The following is an 18,242-nucleotide window of genomic DNA, read 5'->3' as shown; positions in this document are numbered from 1 at the left end:
GCACTTGCCTATAATTTGTTTAAAAATCAACCCGATTACTTCAGATTTACTTACAGCCTTGAAGATGGATTTCCCTGGTCAGCAGGAACTGACTCCCTCTGCAGCTGAGCCTTTAGCCAAACAGGAAGAGGAGTCAAAGAAGCAAAGTAAGCCTGGTGAAGACTTTCAACATGCTGCCTTAGTTTCTCAGCCTGAGACAACCAAAATTTCCCCTGATACAAAAGACGTGCAAGGCACAGAGGAAGAAAAAGCTCCTCCTGCTCTGTTTGGGCACACTGTTGGCGACAGCCTGGAAGACACGAAACAGAAGACAGAACCAAGCCTGGTAGTTCCTGACATTGGCCTCCATGCAGTACCCTCAGCCCCAAAAGAACAAAAGGACTGGTTCATTGAAATGCCAACTGAAGCCAAAAAGGATGAGTGGGGTTTAGTTGCTCCAGTATCTCCTGGCCCCCTGACACCCATGAGGGAAAAAGACGTACTTGAGGATATCCCCAAATGGGAAGGGAAACAATTTGATTCTCCCATGCCAAGTCCCTTTCAGGGTGGAAGCTTCACTCTTCCGTTAGATGTCATGAAGAATGAAATAATCACAGAAACACCACCCTTTGCCCCTGCCCTCTTACAGCCAGATGACAAAAAATCTCTGCCAGAAACCAGTGGCCCCGCTGCTGCCAAAGATAGCACTAAAGTGGAAGAATCCCATAAGGATGAACCCAAAAAAGAGGCAGAAGCACCAGGCTCAGAAGCAATTACCTTACCCAAAGATGACCATGTTCCAGCTGTGGAAGAAAATGTCATGGTAAAAGTCTTAGGGGAAGAAAAGGGAGCCATCATTCAAGAGAGTGTGCAGAAAAAAGAGATTTCTACCCCCAGTGGACAGGAACCTACCATTACGGAAAAGGAACCTCAGCTAATGCTTGAAGAAAAAACTCTTTCTGACAAAGATGCTGTGCCAAAAGAGAGTGAACCTCCAAAACTCGGAGATGAAGAGACGAGCATAATTCAGACTTCCACAGAGGACACATTATCTAAGGAAGAACAGAAAGGTCAGGAGCCTTCCACGGCTATGTTAAAACAGGACTCATTCCCTGTCAATTTGGAGCAACCAGTTACAGATTCAATTGTAACCTCTAAGATCTCAGAGAAAGTCGTGACCGAACCAGCCACGCTAAATGAAAAAAGTGTAACCCAGGAACTACCGGAAGAGAAAGTTGCTGACAAAGATAAGATGGAAGGAGTTGGGGCTGCAAAATCAGCTGAATTGGACTTGCCATTTTATGAAGATAAATCAGGAATGTCCAAGTACTTTGAAACATCTGCTTTGAAAGAAGAAGTGACTAAAAGCATTCAGTTGAGCAGTGACTACTATGAACTCAGTGACACAAGAGAAAGCGCCCGTGAGTCTATTGACGCTGTATCTCCTACACACAAAAATGGTGACAAGGAACTTCAGGCAGGAAAAGAATCCCAACCCAGTGTTCCAGCCCAAGAAGCAGGGTACAGTACTCTTGCACAGACTTACCAGTCTGATCTACCTGAAGAACCCAGTTCTCCTCAAGAGAGAATGTTCACTATTGATCCAAAAGTGTATGGAGAGAAACGAGATCTTCACAGTAAGAATAAGGACGACCTGACACTTAGCAGGAGTTTAGGACTTGGTGGTAGGTCTGCAATAGAACAAAGAAGCATGTCAATCAATTTGCCCATGTCATGCCTGGATTCCATAGCCCTTGGATTTAACTTTGGTCGGGGGCATGATCTTTCTCCTCTGGCTTCTGACATTCTAACCAACACTAGTGGAAGTATGGATGAAGGGGACGATTACCTTCCAGCCACCACACCTGCACTGGAGAAGGCCCCTTGCTTCCCAGTTGAAAGCAAAGAGGAAGAAAAGCCGATACAGGAAGAAAAAGCTGCCAGAGAGGAAAATACTCAAATTGAGACAACCTCTGAGTCATTGTCCCTAGCCAAAGAGTATTATAAAAATGGTACCGTCATGGCCCCTGACCTACCTGAAATGCTGGATCTGGCAGGCACAAGGTCAAGATTAGCTTCTGTGAGTGCAGATGCTGAGGTTGCCAGAAGGAAATCAGTCCCATCGGAGACAGTAGTTGAGGAAAGCAGCACTGGCTTGCCACCTGTGATGGATGAAAACCATGTCATTGTAAAAACAGACAGTCAGCTTGAAGATCTGGGCTACTGTGTGTTCAATAAATACACAGTTCCTCTCCCATCACCTGTTCAAGACAGTGAGAATGTATCAGGGGACAGTGGTGCCTTTTATGAAGGCACTGATGACAAAGTTCGAAGAGATTTGGCTACAGACCTTTCATTGATTGAAGTAAAGCTGGCAGCTGCCGGGAGAGTCAAAGACGAGTTGGGTGCTGAGAAAGAATCCTCCTCTCCACTTATCTCTGGTGACAAGTCTGGACTGGGTAGGGAGTATGACCAGGAGAGGAAAGCTAATGATAAGCTTGATACTGTACTAGAAAAGGGTGAAGAACATGTTGATTCCAAAGAACATGCCAAGGAAACAGAAGAGGCTGATGATAAAGTTGAAACAATTGGATTAGCAGTGAGCTATGAACAAGCTCCAGCCAAAGAACTGACAACATCAAAAGAAGCACCATCTGAGAAAGCAGAGAAAGTTCTTAGTTCAGTGCCAGAGGTAGCCGAGGTAGAACCATCCAAACAAGCTGAGCAAGAACTGGATTTTCCTGCCAAGAAAGGTGACCAGGGTCAACTGGATGTTCAGATCAGTGATTTTGGACAAATGGCTGCAGGGCTACACCTAGATGCTGGAAAGGCAGCAGAGGTTAAACTCGAAGCTACCCAGGACATGACCCCCTCATCCAAAACACCTCAGGAGGCAGATGCATTTATGGGTGCTGAGCCTGGCCACATGAAAGAAGGTGCCAAAGTGAATGAGACAGAAGTCAAAGAGAAGGTGGCCAAACCTGACTTGGTGCATCAGGAGGCTGTGGACAAAGAGGAGTCCTATGAATCTAGTGGTGAGCATGAAAGCCTCACCATGGAGTCCTTGAAACCCGAAGAAGGCAAGAAGGAAACATCTCCAGAGTCATCTCTAATCCAAGACGAGATTGCCATCAAATTGTCAGTGGAAATACCTTGCCCACCTGCTGTTTCAGAGGGTGATTTAGCCACAGATGAGAGAGCTGAGGTCCAGATGGAATCTATTCAGCTGCCAAAAGAAGAAAGCAAGGAGACCCCAGATATATCCATCACACCCTCAGATGTTACAGAGCCAGTGCCTGAAGCAGTTGTGTCCAAACCAGCAGAGGCACCAGGTGAGGAGGAAGAGATAGAAGCCCGGGGAGAATATGATAAACTGCTCTTCCGCTCAGACACCCTTCAGATTGCTGACCTGGGCGTCCCAGGTGTCAAGGAAGAATTTGTGGAGACTTGCCCTGGTGAACACAAAGGAGTGATTGAATCTGTTGTGACCATCGAGGATGATTTCATCACCGTCGTGCAAACCACAACTGATGAAGGGGAGTCAGGGTCGCACAGTGTGCGATTTGCAGCCCTAGATCAGCCTGAGATGGAAAGGAGACCATCCCCTCACGATGAAGAAGAGCTTGAAGTTGAAGTGGCAGCTGAAGCCCAGGCAGAACCCAGGGATGGCTCCCCAGAGGCTCCCGCTTCCCCTGAGAGAGAGGAGGTTGCACTGTCAGAATATAAGACAGAAACCTATGATGATTACAAAGATGAGACCACCATCGACGACTCCATCATGGACGCTGACAGCCTCTGGGTTGACACTCAAGGTGTGCATTATTATTTTTTTCATCAAACCCAATAATCTAATGGGAATTTTTTTCACTTTAAACATTTTTAAATGTCCCTTTATCTATTTTGCATTTTGTTAACGATGCAGAGGATGTTGTACATTGGTTACTAATGCTTTCGTTGTTGTTGTTGTGATGATTTGCTTTGATCCACAGATGATGATAGAAGCATCATGACAGAACAGTTAGAAACTATTCCTAAAGAGGAGAAAGCTGAAAAGGAAGCTCGGAGACCATCTCTCGAGAAACATAGAAAAGAAAAGCCTTTTAAAACCGGGAGAGGCAGAATTTCCACTCCTGAAAGAAAAATAGCTAAAAAGGAACCTAGCACAGTCTCCAGAGATGAAGTGAGAAGGAAAAAAGGTTCATTTAACAATCACTTCTTTAAAAATGTTTTTGAAATAATTCAGTATTATTCTTTTATAGAAGAAACTGCCTAACAGTGGTAACTAATTATCTATGAAATTTTGTTCAGTTTTGATCCAAGTGTTTTATTTTTTTTTTCCTGATGGTATGCTTTTTGTGTTTTCTTATTCATAGCAGTTTATAAGAAGGCTGAACTTGCTAAAAAAACAGAAGTTCAGGCCCACTCTCCTTCCAGGAAATTCATTTTAAAACCTGCTATCAAATATACTAGACCAACTCATCTCTCCTGTGTTAAGCGGAAAACGACAGGTGACTTGTTCAATTCTGCAATGTGGCTGGCAAACATAGACATGTTTTTTTTGTTGTTGTTTTTTTAATCTCATTACCGTAGAAGCTTCCTCATTTTGTTTTTCTTCCAAGAATCTCAGAAGTCACGAACAGTTTTGCTATTAAGTGTCTTGTATCATTATTCTTGTTTTTCCCTCCCTGCAGAAGAGGTCATGACCATCTGTTTCTTTGTCATGCTCAGACATAACAGTGCGTGATTGTATCTTGGCATTGTGCTCTAGTGTCACGTTCTGGGGAGTCCTATTTTCATTCTGTGTGTTGGGTTAGACGATGGCGATGAATTTAACCCTGGTATGCATTCTCATTATTTTGCTTCTTTATCTCCCTCATGCTTAAGTCCATACATATTTGTCCTACTTTCTACATTGTTACTGCCAAATCTGTTACTGATGTTGATGACATTACTGAAAAGCAAGAATGTGCAGTGATTTAGAGATTGAAGATGAGAAGTGAACCTGGAATAAAACTGTGGTTAGCAAAATTAACTTTGCTTTAAGTGAAAAAACAAAAACAAGGAAACTTAAATGATCTGGTAATCTCATCAGATTTTCATGTACCCAAAACTAGCCTGGATTCCATTCTTCCAACCACATCTCTCTGCTGATATTTTGTCGAGATTTTCTTAAATGTGTTGAATCCAAACTACTAAATTTCCAATATAATTCAGTATTCAAAATTCTAAGGTAAAATTTCTCCCTCCATGTAAGGAACTTAGTTGGAAATAAATTAAGAGCTTTTCTATTTTTCTGCTTACTTATTTCTCAGTCTTCTTCAAATACACAGTTTTACTAAGTTTTAAATGGTGGAACAAAGCATAATACTCATAATAAAAACCCACTCAATTAACTATAAAGCAAATTTATTTCAAAACTTTAGTGCACAAATGTAGATTTTATATGTGTATGTAAACTAGGGTAATCTTCATTTACAATGTATTTTTAGTATTAGGTGGCATTCTTGTAGTCTACAAATTATCAGAAAGGAATATTTTCCTTTCCAGGAATAGATAGTAAATGTTTCTATGTAGCTCTTTGGATGATCTTAAATGTTAAGAGCACACCAACCTTAATGAGAGGAAAATCAAGGTAATTGGTGGTTTTGTGATAGCTACTAAAAAGTTCAAGTGTTTTGTGTTTGTGGTCACATAATAATCATATCATTTGCTTTCCTTCAAGAACAAAAGTCTAAAGCAGGATTTGAAACTGTTTTTGTAAATACACATTGACAAAAATTCAGGGCCAGGACTGTCTCTAAGAGTTAACAATAACACAACATCTCTAAATCTTATACCATGTCATAATTATCTCATTTTCTCAGGTTTTTAGCCTATTGAATTAGAAATTTCTAGTTAAACAACTGCTTGGGCAGGCAGAATTTCTTGGTTTGGACATAAAAATTCTGTATCCTACCTGAAAGGAGGAAAGATTTTATCAGGATTTTAGAATGTCAGAGAAAATGTGAAATAGTTTAGTAAAGTGTCTGCATATCATCAGTATTCAATTTACCAACGCTGAAAATAAATTAACTTTTAAATTCATCTTTTTAAGGAAATTTAAGATCTTTGGGCTAATTAAGATCCTCCTTTATTTTAGTTAAATTTTAAGATAACTACCAGAAAGTGTGAAACAAAAATAGGTATCATTGGTTTGCAGCAAAGTATGTATTTCACAGGAATTTGAGATATGTTATAAAAGCAATTAGAAAACATAGTTTTCACTGCTTCTTTAAAAAAATCAGTTCTAGAATCTGTGACTAATCCTAAATAGCCTAAAGCATATAGTGGAGAGTTATTATTTTTGGTGGAGCCACTGATGACATAAGAAACCTTTTTGGAACTCATTTAGGAGGTTTATAAGGATAAGTACCTCTTTTTGAAGTTTTATCCCTTATGAAAAAATAAAATGGAAGAAGGAAGTGACAGACAAGCTTGAGTATTTTCTAAGCATAATTTCCAGATGCAAAGTGTTTTTCAAAATACAAAGGATTGTCTTTAATCATGAGATGAGGCAGGTAAGTCAGCAAAAAAATATGCTCACTAGAGAAAATGGGAGTTTCACGTTGAAACCTGAATATCAAACAGAAAAAAGAGAAACAACAGTAACAGATGTGGTAATAATTTCATATGGGAAGTGCATGTGTAGAATACGTCCTATATTTACTGAACTTAAAATTCCTCTCGTGTTATCTGCCCTTGACAAGTTATTTTTTCTTCCCTTCTCTTCTAATGTGCTACATTCTCACATCAAATAAATGTGTCTTTTGCATTGTGAAATATAGGGATGCCAAGGGAAAGGGTTGCTGATCATGACAGTTTAGCATGTAAAATATAGAAATATCTGTGCGTATGCCAGTGGCTTCTAGAGCAAGAAGAGGGTTTGGAAATCTTTGTGAATGTTCTTCTATATCATACAAACCCTGGAAACAAATCAGCTCACTTTTCATGAAATTCTACAGCATTCTCATTGCTAGTCTGTATCTTCCATTCTAAATAATTGACCTTTTTGTAAGAGTGATTCAAAGGTACCTTGGTAATCAGAAGAAAATTATTTGGTGTGCTTACCTTTGCTTGGTAGACCCTGGGTTATGTTAGTTAGCACACACTATAGTTGGAGCCACATGCTATGTCATTGTTATTCAGGTTTCTTCCCTTACTTAATTTGCATCTCAAAATAAGTGGAATTTTGCTTTGCATTGGCCTATTGACACAGCAGAATATCCAAAAGGTATTAAAAAAATACATATATATGGTTTTTGCGACTAAATCTGGGGTTGTTTGTGTCTTTCCCACAGCAGCAGGTGGCGAATCAACTCAGGCTCCCAGTGTATTTAAACAGGCAAAGGACAAAGTCTCTGTGAGTAAAATAAGCTTTTATTGTTCTTCATTTGAAGTTCATTTTGGTAATTACTTGCAGTGTCTCCATAACTTTAGATGTCATTTAGATCTTAATTATTTTCTCTTAAATGTCATTTTTAATTGTTCACTCAGCCAGAATAATTCTTGGTGGCATCCAGGCATGTACTTGTGTCTTCTGGACAGACATGTGATGGTAGTGAGGATTCAGTTGGGCTTCCCTTTATTAGTAAAACAAAACAAAACAAAACAAAAATGCATCAGCACAATGATTTGCTGAAACTAGGGAAGCCCAATTTATTTGCTTGCAATAGAAGACAGTTAAACTATTATCATTAACATTGATTGTATTTTAAAATACATTTTCATTGTTTACAATGAGAATATGACCAAATCAAACAATATAGACAAGCAAAAAGAAGTAAAAATAAATTTTATCCTTTTTCTAAAAATAATTATAGTTGCCAATTTGATGTAAAATCTCTGTTACACAGGTTGTTATAACAGATTGTTATAGATTTAACAATAAAAACAGAAACACTATATATTAATTATTTAATTAAAGAGTAAGCATATTCCCATGCCATTAAATACCTTTTATAGCATTTTAGTGACCACAGAACATTGCATTTTATTCATTGACAATGATATACATAATCAATTTTCTGTTACTTGACATGCAAACTATTTGTGTTGTTAGTCTGACAATAATTAAAATGTTAGTCTGATTTTTGTGGTTAAGTTTGTGAATGTATCCAAATGCATTTCTGTAGGATAATTTCATACTGATGGACTTACTGTTTCAAGAGGATGTTCATAGTTCAAGTTTTTTGCTACATTTTGCCAAATTGCTTTCCAGAAAGCTTCTACTTACTTATCCATACATCCTGCAGTTGTATATATTTTTACCAGATATTTACATATTTTGTGAGTAGTATCTCTTTACCCTCTATTTCTAATGGAGAATTATTGAGCTGTGATGGTGAAGAGTAGGGCTGTGAAACAGACCATGTTGAATCTTGAATATGTATTAGCTATATGATCTTCTCCTGCCTATATCTTAAGTGTACAAAAACAAAGGGAGTAGAGATTCCTGTATCATATGTTAGAATAATTTTATAAAACAATAAGCAGCATAATGTCTAGAACATAATATTCCCTCAACAAATAGCAGTAGTTGCTAGTTATAATTTTTGATACAATTGGAAAGGTAGAAGTTTTCAGAAGCAGATATGGAAAAAAGTGGAAGATTTTTTTTTTCTGTTTAGGAAAAGAACTTTCAAGTGAACATTTTTTTATAAACATTCAAGGAATTTTCAGTCCCCTCAGTCATGAAGAAATTCAGTAGGATCAGCATTTACTGTTTACACTTGGGAAAAGAACAGCATACATTATCTGACACAAAACTAAGTGTTTTCCCTTGCAAATGCCCATCTTGTCAGTCCAAAGAAGATAGATAAATCCATCAACATTCAGTCTGACCTTCTCTTATTTATCATCCTCTTTTCTCCTTCATAATATCTCCTAAATTTGTATATATGAAATGCATGAAGTTTATATCCCTTAAATAAAATGTTAAAAAATCAATCTCATCTAGAAATAAATAAATAAATAAATAAATGTTTTCTATAACTAGGCCTCAAATATACCTTGTTGTAAAGTTTTAAAAATGGGAACAAGTATGAGTTATATTTACACCTTTAAAACTATGTTTCTTAGAGGAACAATTCCAACAGACTAAAGATATAGCATCATTGTAAGACCTGTGGGTTAAGTAGCAATCTTAAACATAGAATTCATATAGATATTTTATCCATATTCTGAATAAATAAAAGAACCATATAAAAATCATTAAAAACTCCATAATATATTCAGTATGCACCACCTTTTAAACTAACAAGAGAATTTTTGCTAATTGCCTTTTGTAATATTCTTCCTATCTTAAAGGCCTATTTTATTTTAAAAAGAACAATGGTTTTTGTTGGGAACACATCTTGAACAGTGGAATTAATGTTGAGCCTTGCATTATTACAATCTCTGATAGTTTAGTGATTTCAGTTACATCAAGAGCACCTGTAAATAGTTTGTTCTTCCCAAAGAGTTGGCTGACTATTACACCAAATCTCACTGACTCCTCAGATAAGGAATCATTAGGGAGCTTATTTTCCCTGTCTTCCAGAAGGCACAGAACCAGGACTGACTTTAATATTTAATTCAAAGTAAATTCATAGAAACTAATATGTATTAGGAATTTTTGTAACTGATATAAATGTACAATGGGAATTGCTTCCACAAACTTCCTGTAATTGGATCCTCAGAACAACCCAAGCCTATTGCAGAGAGAACAAGGACATCTTGAACCTGTGTTATTTTCCTGAGCAAATTCACTTCAGAAGCAAGGGGGCTACCTCAATGACCTTACTCACTCAGAATAATCCACAGCAAAGAGGTGTGCTCCCATTTTGTCCTACTTTATGTCAAAACTCTATCCTGGGATTTTTAATACTAGGAAATTTTTTCTACCCAGAAAAGGTGTCTCTTGCCCCGCTTCACCTGGTTAATTATAGCATTTCTGCTTTCAGTCATGTCTTCTGCTTTTCTGAGAAAATTTATGAACTTGTAGATTCTTGAATCAAACCATACACACTTACTTCAGTCTCAGAGTTTCAGAAATCAATCCCTCCATACATAAGCAATGTTCTTTCTTCCACCCACCCAGCTACCCATTCACCTACCATTTATTATACATTTCATCTATTTTTTTCTCTATTAATTACAAAGTACATGACAATCACACCATTTGGAAATAACATAGAATAAGTAGTAGATAACTATTCTGGGCTGATGAATATAAAATACTTTAATATTATTTTTGGTTTTACATATATATAGATATATGTAAATATTTTATGTATAATAGCAGATATTTTTATATAAATACTGCTAACTCCAGCTAACAAAGACTGTTTAAAGAAAATTTCTTGTTCTCACAAAAATATGCATCTGTTATCAGTGGTAATAACCATTTATCAAGTGTTGCTAAAGGTAGACATTTAATTTCTTGAGTGTTTACATTTCTTTGTTGTTTGCCTTTTACTTCATAGTTTGGTTTATTTTGTGCTTTTGTTTTCTTTCATGGCAAGACTTCTACCTTGTCAAAGATTCCTGCTTTTCAGGGTAGCGCAAAGTCCCCAAGATGCAGCTCAGCCTGCCCTAGTAGGACTAAAAAGGCTGCATGTTCTGACAGTTTTTGCATGCATCCCACCTCAGCAGTCTGCACAGAGTGTTTGCCACACTCAGAATCAGGGAACAAGGTAAGACAGCAGGGCAATAGAAGTTGCAGAAAGGAATATAAATTGGGAGAAGGTTTTCAGACACAATTCAAGAAATGTATGTAAGTAAACACTTTAACTTCTAAAGTGTTTGACATATAAATAATATGGACTATTAAAATAAATAAAGTTTAGCTAGATAAACAGCTTACCAGGTAAAATAAATGCGTAGAAAACCCCCTCCTCTAAATATACTATTGTTTAATTTGTTATGTATTTATCTTATAAAGTTGCAAATACAAACTAACAAAACATAATATGTTCCAGTGTACATATCATGATGTATGTAATAGATAATATTATATAGTCTAATAATAACACATTATATTTATATAATATAATGGACAACATACGCTCAATAGCAGACCCATCAGGTGTTAATACCAGCTCTGCCACCTACCTACTCAGTGATCTTAAAAAGATTACATCGACTCTTTAGAACTGTTTTCTCACCGGTAAAATGCACATAATATTTTGTAGCGAGAATGAAATCATCAATGGAGCTTCTGTCGCCTAACAACAAACTATACTATGTGGTACCAGTCATTGTTATGAATGTTATGTATACCATGCCTTATTGCCTGTTCTTTCGGATTAACAAATTATTGTGCTGATGAGGATTTTTTAGTAAAATTCACTGAAAATTGCTTGAGTAAATTTATGTTGCTTATATTATCATTTAGAACTGGAACTTCACAATTATCAGAACTCCAAAACAAAATATGTTTAGAAAATTTCCAGGCAAATATTAATATTTCATAAGTTAAGAAGTAGAAACCTGTGAAATATGAATATTAAAAATTAGTTTATTAGCACATTTATTAGTTTATTAGCGATTAGTTTAATAGCCAGAGGAATGTAATTACTTTGTATAATTATTCATATAACCCAATGCCTTTGTTTTCCTGGATCAGGATGGAGTAACCAGGAGCCCAGAAAAGCGCTCTTCTCTCCCAAGACCATCCTCCATTCTCCCTCCTCGCCGAGGTGTGTCAGGAGACAGAGATGAGAATTCTTTCTCTCTCAACAGTTCTATCTCTTCAGCCCGACGGACCACCAGTAGGTTCATTTTGGTTTGGCTTTCTTTTTAATACATTTTTAAAAATCTTTTAAAATGGAATAGAGTCTAGTATATCCTTGTATTTTACACTTTTAAAATAAAACATGCATTCTGAGCCGATTGTATTTGTCCTGATCATTAGGAATTTCAGACTAGAGATGGTTCAAAATGCCTTTTTCAAGACAGTGTGGTAGGGGAACGAGAACATATCACCTTTATTATCTATTAAATAAGATGGAGATAATGTAATTTTTCTAAGACTGTATTTTCTCCTTAATACAAATTTAGAACAAAAAAGAATATTCTAAAATAATTAATAGGTAAAACCAATAGAGGTATCTTTAAAATATACAACTATATATGCTTAAAACTTAGGAGAATGTCAAGTCCTATAGTCTAATTGGAAAGTCAGTAATCAAAACCTAGCATCCCACTCATTCATTAGGAATTTGCATTTCAAATGAGCTGTAAACAGAGCATATTCTGTGCAATAGCTTCAGTTTCCTTTGATTGATGGCTTATAATGAACTGATTGGCAATTTATGGCAGTTTATGTAAAGTTCCAATCACTACACACTTATATGTTGGTTTGCTATTAAAATTATTTATTGAAGTATGGATTCAAGTTATCTCCTAAGTATTTTTATTACAACAAAAATAGCTACCATTTATTGAGTACATGGAGATGCAAAGCTCTTTAGATTACACCCAAGTTAATTAACAATGCTGATAGATAGGTTTAACAACTTGTTCTGATGAGAAAACTGACCTTAAAGGGAGGGTAAGTTGTCCAGAGCTACACAGCTGGTAAATTGTTGAATTTGGTTTTCAGCCTAATGAAAACTTCATAACCTATGCTCTCAAAGTCCTTTCTACATTTATTTAAAATAAATAGTCCTGAGCAAATCTTCTGTGGAATCATTTGGTGAACAGTATCTCTATCATTTAAAACTATTATAAAATGGTAAAAATTGCTATGACTATCATTTTATAGTGGGTCTCATCATTTATTTAAAAATATTTAATAATAAATGGTCTACTTAAAATGTGAATATTATGCATTTCACTTAAACAGTGTTTTGCCTACCATGAATGTGTTTATTAGAACAGTTGTGCCCAACACCATTTACTTTTATGAAGAATAAGCATCCTTTGAAATCTATGTGAGGAACACTTTGAAATTACTCTTACTTTTTTCTTCCATAGCAAAAAATAAACTTTACAGTGAACTAGCAGGGAAATCATTTAAGAGTTGGTGATCTCTAGGGAAGAGACTTTAACTTCTAATATCAGGAACTGGAATTGGACATCAGCAATAACCTTAAGGGTGATGAGACAGGACAAAGTCATCAAGAGCTCCCAGAGGAATACTGGATTTATGTTTGAATGCGTTGCTATGGAAGCAAAATAGCACTTGCTCCATTATCCTCTATTTCAAGCCCTGATAGTGTATCTGTGTATGAATGCTTTTTAAAATGTTCAGAGCCAATGCTTTTGACATTCTAACTTATGTGCTTAAGTATATTGCATTGTATTATTTGATAATAAGCTTAACTGATACTCTGATAATCTATCTTTACATAATAATCCCTAAAGCATAAAACAATTCAAAGAGCATGCAATTTACCTACTTCTTTCTGCCTACCTAACTGCACACAGAAGATTCCGCTGTTTTGTATAGCTATTGGAAATATTTGAAGAAAATGATGCTAAGGAGGAAGCTCATTTAGCCCTAGAGGAGGGAACAAAGTTGTCATTCCGGATTTGATAAGATAAATAAGAGCACAGTTCAATAAAGTAACTCCTAAATATTTTATAAATTATTTTAGTACTTTAGATTTAATCCCTTCAATTTCAGAACAAATAGGAAATACAGAGTTATCTTCTTGACAACTAGAGCAAAATTCATTATAATAAGAAATGGATCATGTGTATTGAACAGCAGTGTGAAGGCCTTAATAGCTAAGATTTATCTTCATTCTTCAGAAATAACATGAAGCCTTCTTTTACGGTTCAGAAACTTAAAGCTATTTTCTGTAAATGAATTTTACTTAAGAAAAAATTGTTTCTTAAAGTAAATATTGTTATTCACTAGGCAAGTGTTTGTCCTAGTGGTTATAGCATCAGTTAGGATACCCACAACTCACAGCAGAATATCTAGGTTCAATACCCAGCTCTGGTTCCTGACTCCATCTTCTGGCTAATATGCACACTGCGCACCCTAGGAGAGAGTGGTGAAGGCTCAAGTAGTTGTTTCTCTGCCATCCATGTGGGAGAACTGCATTGAGTCTCCCTGTCTCATCCTGGCCCAATACTGGCATTTTTGGGCATTTGGAGAGAGGACCCCTTCTCAAATAAAAGTAAATAAATATTTTTTAAAAGTTATTATTCATATCTAAAGTATTGCTTCATTTCAGTCTCCATAGTATAAAAAAACACCTCAGCAATCCAATTCATTGCATTGTGCACCTTCATGTTCAACCCCCATGAAAACTACCAGAGCTAGGTATGGTGGCAAAAAATACAGAGGAAATCCATCTTCGGAGATTATCTGAATTATTCAAAGCTGGTTGAGACACAATTAACATTTGAGAAGGTAATGTGATTTCTGAGAGATTTTTCAGAAGGACCTAATGCTAGATGGAAACTTGCCTTAAAAACAGTCCATAAGCAAACAGGGGAAGTGAGTTGTGAAAAGCCAAATCAGATATGGTTTTACATCATCCTGGTTTTGAAATATCACTTGTGGAAAGCCATAAAGCTCACAGAATGCACATTAACTTATCACTTTAGTCTTCTCATAGTCCATTTCACATTATCAGTTGAAGAGTCTGTCAACACTGTGTCCTTGTGTTAAAAGACCAAAAGGACACAGGGAAACATTCACTTGTTACATGAAAACCCTGGGCTAAAGGAGGAAGTAAAAATTGTTTTATGCTTCTCCAAGAGATTGGCCCTAAACCAATGAATAAATTCATATTGTCTTAGATGGCAATTATCTGTGAAGCTTTCTTGAGTAAACTCTTTGTAAATATTTCATCAAAAAATTAAATGTCTCCTCAGGAAGAACTTTCTACTCTGATGATTAATTGTGTTAGATGAACTATCAGATCCCTTTTACCTCAAAGATTTTGAAATTGAGTTATATCTTAATCCTCTATAAAATTTCAGAAAATTCATTGATTTTTTGAAGGTATCCTACTCAGCAGAAAAACAGAATAAAAATCATACCTTACCTATAAAACATATTATAAATTAGAGTGCTTTAAATATAAATTCATAGAATATAAATATTTGACTTATAATTTAGCAACATCTAGGTAAATGAGCCTCATTGTGCTCATTTCTTAATTAGGAATGATAAAAGCTGCACCTAACTAATGTGTATGTGTGTTTAGTTGCTGATTGATAGTCACAAAAATTGTTTGAAACCTGCTAGGTATTGTTCTCTTATTTAATATACTTTTTCTTTCAGAAAAGCACTTGAAATGGCATGCAAAACACAATCCCAAGCATGATGTGAAAGAAACATAGTATAGGAAAATAGTGGGGAAGAAGTTAAATAGTAAAATGACACTGAGCTCAATTTGAACAAATAAATGCCTTTCACAAGACCCTGTCAGTAAAGGATTATTGATTTGACATCAAACTAATGATGAAAGCAGCAGAGAAAGCATAATCAGGTGCAAGCTACACTGTGAATATAAGAGAAAAATCAACATTTTTTAGTATGAGGCACTAAGTTTCCTTACAAAGGGAATACATAATATAGTAGAAATATATCTGACACCTTTCATACACATTTGCAACTCGTCCTCACTAAGCTGGAGGAAGAATATTGGAGCACAATTCAATACCTTTTACACAGGTCAAAACTATATGATCTAAAAACATGATCCTGCATAGTACAAGTATGTTTGCTTGGATCTCAGAATCAATTCACTACATAGGGAAATGAATGGTGTGCAGACTCCTCAATAAATGTGAGTCCATGTGTGTGTACAACATTAAGTATAGACTTTTTCTTCCAAATAAGGCAAATCCATATGCTTAAATGATTGTAGAAGTAGAAATTGTTTTTGACACATTCATAATGAGAATTATGGAGAATAAGGCAGGAAATATCAAGTTTTGTCCTAGAGTTGATAGCAACACATGTTCAAAAGATCGTCACCAGGTTATGAACTGAAGGAGAAGAGGCTCTCACTGTTTCTGAGCACTTTTCTGATACTTCAGAAGTATTTCTAAATGCTTTAGAAATCGGGCGTATTATGAGGATTAGCAATCTTTGGGAAGAGGAATACTTGAGAAAAACTTCCTGATAGGTGAAAACAATTGTGGTCTTGTTTGTTAATACAGGGTCAGAGCCAATACGCAGGGCAGGAAAAAGTGGCACCTCAACACCCACTACCCCTGGATCAACTGCCATCACCCCTGGCACTCCGCCAAGTTATTCTTCACGTACTCCAGGCACTCCTGGAACCCCCAGCTATCCCAGGACCCCTCATACACCCGGAACTCCCAAATCTGCTATCTTGGTGCCCAGTGAGAAGAAAGTCGCCATCATACGTACTCCTCCAAAATCTCCCGCTACTCCCAAGCAGCTTCGGCTTATTAACCAACCACTGCCAGACCTGAAGAATGTCAAGTCCAAAATTGGATCGACAGATAACATCAAATATCAGCCCAAAGGGGGACAGGTAAGAACTCCACAAACATATATATGCGCCAGAAATAAAGCCCCATGGATTACATTGTCTTCCTCATAATACGAGCTAGCAGTTCTTAAAATGAAAATAAGGTATTAGAGTCACAGCTTATAATTCATTGTCAAGAGTGTGGGTGTTATCAGAAGAAACAAGTCTATAAAGTACAGCGAAAAATTGCATGACTTATACATTCTTTCTGGTTATTATTGGGCAAAAATGGATTTAAACATATAGAAGAATCTTCTAGTTGATTGCCTAACATCATTATATCTCTGTTGCTTTGTGAATTTTACCTTAGGAGAATGAAGTTACACTTCTGATACAAATTTTCTATTTTAGATCCTGACCTTGAGCTCATTTGAGTTTTACCTTCTCCCTTCTTCCCCAAGGATTTCCCATGACATCTTCTACAATTTCTTCATGTCCCCTCCCAAATCATAAAGCCTTTTATTTTCATTCTTAATATTCTTTGCCCCTCTTTTTCTTATACTTCCTGTTGCTGATTGCTGGTATCCCTCCTTCAAGCCAGGGAATATCTGTCTCTCTATTCCTACTCATTGTTGACACCAAAATTCACAATTGGTTTCTTTGCTGTCTCATTATGATTCTATTCACCAAAACCCAAGACATTAAGAAAAAGCGAAAAACAGAGTAAGAAGGGAGAGATCAGTGTGCCTTTTTTGGAACAACTATAGCATCCCATAATAATATAATCACACAAAAATGCCTTTTCATAGATAAACATTACCAAAAAATGTGAGCAGCAAGATACTTCTTAAAGCAAAAATAATTCAAATTCAACTAAAGTTAGGCCTGTCCTTTGAAAAGTCATCTTACAGGGTGTTTTTCTCAAATTCAGGAAATGTTCTTTTTCTGCAGTTGCTAAGCTTGAGATTTTTTTAAGGTTTATTTATTTATTTGAAAGGCAGAGTAATAGAGAGAAGAAGAGACAGAGAGGGAGAGAATTTTCCATCCACTGGTCCACTCCCGAAATGGTCACAGTAGCCAGAATAGGGCCAGCCAAAGCCGGGAGCCAGGAGCTTCATCCAGGTCTCCCTGTGGGTGAAAGAGTCCAAGCACGTGGACAGTCCTCTGCTGCTTTCTCAGGCGCATTAGCAAGAGGTGGATCAGAAGTGGAGCAGCCAGGACCTTAACTGGTGTCCACATGAGATGCTGGCATCTCAGGCAGCAGCTTAACCCACTGTGCCACAACACCAGCTCCTAAACTGGAGATTTGGATGAGAGTTTTAGATTTCCTTCTTTATAGAATAACTGAACAAAAATTTACATTAGACCTTTTTAGAAATTATCTGAATGACATGCTATAGACCTTCAGTAATCTGATCAAGCATCCATATGGTTTTCTTTTGTAAACTGATTATGCTAGGATATATGAATGATCAATGGCCAACCCAGAATCACTGAAAAGGACAGAACAATAGCTGTAGTTTCTGCAGGAGCCAAGTTTCATAAGAGATAAGTGTTCTCTTGGTATGAGAAAAGTATTCATATAATTCTAGTTAATAAAGATTGGAGTAAATTTGAAAAATGTAACTAATTAAATGTGCAGAGGCTCGATTGTAGAAAAAAATTTGGCATGTTTACATCACACAGAAATGATTTTATTTTGAATCTTCATTATTGCTATTTTACAGTTTGACCACTAAGAATTGTAAGTGAGAGGGGAACTTGTAATAAAAAAAAATTGTCTTGGGAATTCATCAACGTCCCAAGTTGAAGACTTTATTATTTTCCCTCTTATTT

At 36.4% G+C, this 18,242-nt stretch overlaps 1 protein-coding gene across 50 annotated transcripts in view; it reads left to right on the top strand.

Annotated features, from left to right (window-relative positions):
* MAP2 (microtubule associated protein 2) overlaps positions 1 to 18,242 on the top strand; it is a 313,061-nt gene that overhangs the window by 277,690 nt on the left and 17,129 nt on the right. For 12 of the 50 annotated variants that reach the window (XM_017343072.4, XM_089329926.1, XM_089329927.1 and 9 more), the window contains 7 exons: positions 45 to 3,791; positions 3,969 to 4,175; positions 4,353 to 4,487; positions 7,317 to 7,378; positions 10,521 to 10,691; positions 11,624 to 11,768; positions 16,129 to 16,469. In XM_017343072.4, the coding sequence (XP_017198561.3) occupies positions 45 to 3,791; positions 3,969 to 4,175; positions 4,353 to 4,487; positions 7,317 to 7,378; positions 10,521 to 10,691; positions 11,624 to 11,768; positions 16,129 to 16,469 (4,808 nt within the window). The remainder of the gene's footprint in view (positions 1 to 44; positions 3,792 to 3,968; positions 4,176 to 4,352; positions 4,488 to 7,316; positions 7,379 to 10,520; positions 10,692 to 11,623; positions 11,769 to 16,128; positions 16,470 to 18,242) is intronic. The other 38 variants (XM_089329953.1, XM_089329951.1, XM_089329946.1 and 35 more) reach the window with 12 other exon arrangements.

Source organism: Oryctolagus cuniculus, chromosome 3 (genome assembly GCF_051225735.1).
Source record: "Oryctolagus cuniculus isolate XC-2025 breed Fujian yellow rabbit chromosome 3, ASM5122573v1, whole genome shotgun sequence".
NCBI lineage: Eukaryota > Metazoa > Chordata > Mammalia > Lagomorpha > Leporidae > Oryctolagus > Oryctolagus cuniculus.
This window is presented reverse-complemented; position numbering and strand designations above follow the sequence as displayed.